This window comes from Diceros bicornis, chromosome 34 (genome assembly GCF_020826845.1).
Source record: "Diceros bicornis minor isolate mBicDic1 chromosome 34, mDicBic1.mat.cur, whole genome shotgun sequence".
NCBI lineage: Eukaryota > Metazoa > Chordata > Mammalia > Perissodactyla > Rhinocerotidae > Diceros > Diceros bicornis.
In genome coordinates, this window is record NC_080773.1 from 33,754,608 (window position 1) to 33,759,223 (window position 4,616).

The 4,616-nt window shown below is 37.2% G+C and overlaps 1 protein-coding gene across 1 annotated transcript; it reads right to left on the minus strand.

Moving 5' to 3' along the window:
• Window positions 1–1,779: 1,779 nt before the first annotated feature.
• LOC131397919 (vomeronasal type-1 receptor 4-like) lies at window positions 1,780–2,688 on the minus strand. Its single transcript, XM_058531028.1, has one exon. It carries the CDS (start codon window positions 2,686–2,688, stop codon window positions 1,780–1,782), a length of 909 nt encoding a protein of 302 aa, XP_058387011.1.
• Between the last annotated feature and the right edge of the window lie 1,928 nt (window positions 2,689–4,616).

The window sequence follows — 4,616 nt, forward strand, 5'->3', positions numbered from 1 at the left end:
GATTAAAGATAGAGAAATTAGTTCATAAATCAAATGTAGTAAAGTGTTAACAGCTGGGGTATCGAGGTAAGGGAGAAAATTAAGTATATTTGAAATTATTTCAAATCAATTATTTTAAAAATAAAAATAATTCATAGGCATGAATTCCTTGGTTTTTAAAATGCGGTTGTATATTGTTAAATATATTGTTATTTTTGATCACATTACCTTATTTCAAATACAAGATAATTTTGTACACTGTAGTAGGACAAATGGCAAGTAAAATTTAGACATTTTTAGATAAATAAACAAGAAAACAACGCAACCATAGGAAACCTACACTCCTAAAAGTTAAAAAAACGTTCTTCATAATGGAGGCAAATTATACCAGAAGAAAACATATGTACAAAAAAAATTATGAGCAGCAGAAATGGCAATAACAAAGATACATGCATAACCTATATTTTCCTTTCCTTTCTTATTTTCTATAAAAGACAACTAGCTCATAACAGCAAAAATAATAGCATTAATTGTAATAACATATATAGAATAAAAATCTATAAAACAATAGCTTAAAGCATTATAAGATATATGGAATTATACTAATGTAAGAGTCTTAAATATTCTGTGAAATGGTCAACAGTAGTTTGAACTAGAATATAATACTTTGGAAATCCAGTTTATAATGGTTACAACAAGCACTAAAAAGAAGTTATACCTTAACTTTTTTAATACTAAAAATGGAATATTAAAAATACTAGAGTGTCTCAAAAGAAGGCAAAAGGAAAAACAAAGAGAGAAAAAAACAGATAGGACAAAGAGAAAAAAAAGTTCCCAGTTTCTCTGTTTCAATGATGAGAACTAAACATCCAAGTAACAAATACAAAGATGGAAGCTCTACACCCTCGTTGATATGATGTCATCCATACAATCAACCAAATTTACTTGAGTGTCAATCATGTAAAGAAAATCCATGTACAAAAGGGAAGCAACCCATTGGACAACATTGATTTTCTGTGTAACATTACAGCATATTAGAGAAATATGAGTGAAAAAAGAGCCAAAGTAATGTAGAAAAACACATTTTCCATCTGCCAGGTTTCTCATCTTTATCTATGAAATAAAGTCTCCATCCACTCTGCAGTAATGTTTATCTAGATCAATATTGGATTTTGTGCCAAGGTATGCCAGGCATTAGCCATGTCCTCATTGAGATAAAATTTGTGGAAACACTTTAAACACTCCTGAAAAATGGAGATTATAGTCAAGGTGGAAAATGGTTTCTTCAATACTTGTATGTATTTTTTATGAGATGATAATTTGATGGATTGACTTCTAGAACTCCCAATGCAGCACCAGTATCAAATTTACATTATGACAAGTAACTTCATAGGATTTTATGTAAAAAGTTGATACTGAGTACAAACATCAAAGGTGCAAACTTCCAGTCATAAAATAAAAAGTCATGAAGATGTACAACATGGGGAGTATAGTTAATATTGAATTTTCAAATATGTATTGTAATATTTGATATTTGCAATATTTAAGTAAATCCATAAAAGCTTATCACAAGAAAAAAATTTTATAACTATGTACGGTGCTAAATGTTAACTAGACTTATTGTGGTGATCATTTTGCAATACATACAAATATCAAATCATTATATCATACATCTGAAACCAGTGTAATGTTACACGTCAATTATACCTCAATAAAAAATATGGTACTCAGTTAGTGGTTGATGAGTAGAGTAATTACGGTTATTATTGAATCTGCACTACAACACTGATTTCTAACAATTTAAGAGTAGAACCTAGGAGCTCTAGAATCCCTGAGGATCAGCAGTAAGGGACTAACAGTGGGGAAACATAAAGCCAAAATGTGAGCGATCTGCATCAACCATAGACAAGTATCTAAAAAGGCAGTTATGTAAAAAATAAAAATGGAATTCAGCATGTAGAAGGTGACAAAAGTGACCACCAGCATCAGGATGGTGTGGGCAGCTCTGTTCTCTGGGGGACATTTGTGGTAGCCTTTGATGGTGTGAACATGCTGCACTCTTTGGTGGTGTCTGTGCAGGAGAAGCACCATGGAGCCACTGGACCAGCCCATGAGGCCAATAAACATGGCATCAGAGATGGACCACAAGATGACAATGAATGCGCTGGAACCTGAGGATGAACAGAACCACTTTCCTTGGGAGTCAGTATCATTTTGGGTGTCCTGTGGACCAGTGACTTTCACGGGAATATAGATATTCATTAAGAAACTGAACATCCAGCAGATGCAACAGGAAGGACCAACGATTTTTGAGGCTCTTCTTCTGAGCATCATCCACTCTACTCTCCCAGAGGTGAGAGTAAGGAACTGATAGGTGCTCAGGACACAGGTGGAGCACAGCGTGGTGCTGTGAGCGACTCTGTGTATATAATTTGCAAATTTACACCCAAGACTGGACAAGGGATTCTTCAAAACAAAAGCTGCTATTGTGTGGGGAATTCCAGTGGAGAGAAGAACCAAGAGATTGGCCAAACACATGTGGGCGAGAATCATGTATGTGGTCCTCTGCCTGTGGCCAAGTAAGATTGGAGAGACATTATGGAAGAAGAGAATGGCATTGGCCAGAGTCCCAACACCAATCTTTAAAAGAAAGATGGTAGTCACCATCACTTTCCCTGTGGTTCTAAGGACATCTTTCTGAAAAGACATGGAGAGGGCTTCAGAGTGTCCTGGAGAAAAAGGTTATGGTGGTGATTACATCAGCAGTCTTATTATGTAACAAGCATTGGAAAAGGATTCTTGCTTTTTCTTCTGAGAAGGGAGATGCCTTCATACTCTAAGGAGGGGCTCAACCTGGAAAACATACACTTGACAGAAGTTATTCTATTCAACATTATTATTTAATATTTATTTCTATTTACTTTTATATTCTGATTCTCCACCAGAATGTAAGGTCCATGAACTTAGGAATTATATCTGTCTTGTTCAACAATATGGTTGACACAGAATAGGTGTTAAATAATATGTACTGAGTATATGAGCAAGTAACAGGAGACAAAGACAAGAAAGTACTCTACCCCCTTAAAACTTATGGCCATTCTTCCTATTATAAGACAGTATTAACTTAAGAAGACAAAATGGAAAATGCAAAAATATGGTTGAGATCATAAGATAGTCTAACTAATTTTAACAGAATTTCAAGAGAATCAGTTGTCCACAGTGGAGGACTCATAATTCATAAGAGCTACAGAGTTATAAAAGCGGTTATGGATGTCCAGTTTCCAGTTTTTCAGGTAAGGAGCTTAGAATTCACCCCTCTATCCTAACCACAAGAAAATAATGAATAGACTGAAAATTTTTGGATCCATAAAAGAGGTACAGACACAGGGCACATCACTGCCTCTGAGATTGGAGAGAGGGACAGGTGAATAGAGGGAATCCAGGCTCATTGGAGCAGAGACTTATGAGCAGAAACCACACGGGAACAAGGCCTGAGGTGGGAAAACCTGCCCTTTAATCAACAGATAGCTGGACGTCAGTGTGGAGAAGTCCGAGAGTTAGAAACTTGGGGCAGACTAAGTTATAGGGGGATCCCCACACATTTGAGTTTTACCTCCAGGAGGTCGACCAGGTTCTGTCAGTAAATATCAGAGGAAAATCTCCTTGTGCTTGTGGCAGGGGGAGGGGACAAGAAACCATTCTGAAGCACACCAGAGCCCTGTGTTCTTCTGGACAAGGTCTGCCCTCAGGAGAAAGGGGTTAACTGCAGCCTACCCTGCTGGGGCATTGTCAGAGCCCAACCAACCTGGGGAAGGAAATACCCAACTCCAGCCCACTCTACTCATCCTGTCCCACCTAAGAAGGGGAGAAAAAAACCTGTGAAACACTTACAAAGTTTGTAGTCTTGTGGCAGATTCTCACTAAGAGACTGAGCCCTAATCCTAGGACTATAGAAAGCATCCCCTCTCCCTAAACCTCATCACCACATTACTAGAGGTCTATTTACAGCAGTTCCTTTTACCCAGTACATCATGTCTAGCTATCTAGAAAAAATTAAAAGATGCACTAAAAGGCAAAAAACACAATTTGAAGAGATGGATCAAGAGTCAGAACCAGACATGATAGGGCTGTTGGAATTATCAGACTGGGATTTTACAACAACAATGAATAATATACTCAGGGCTCTAATGGATAAAGTAGACAGCGTGCAAGAACAGATGGGCAATGTGAGCAGAGAGATGGAAACTCTAAAAAGAACCAAAAGGAAGTGCTAGAGATCAAAAACAGGACAATAGAAATGAAGAATGCCTTTGATGAGTTTGTCAGTAGATTGGACATGGCTGAGGAAAGAATCTCTGAGCTTGAGGATCTCTCAATAGAAACCTCCAAAAACTGAAGAGCAAACAGAAAAAGACTGAAAAAACAGAACTGAGCAATCAAGGACTGCAGGACATTAGCCACATATGTGTAATGGGAATAACAGAAGGAGAAGAGAGAAAGGAACCGAAGATGTATATGAAACAGCAGTGACGGAGAATGTTTCCAAATTAATGTCTGACACTAAAGCACAGATTCAGGAAGCTCAGAGAACACCAAACAGGATAAATGCCAAAAACTACAACAACAACAGCAAAACC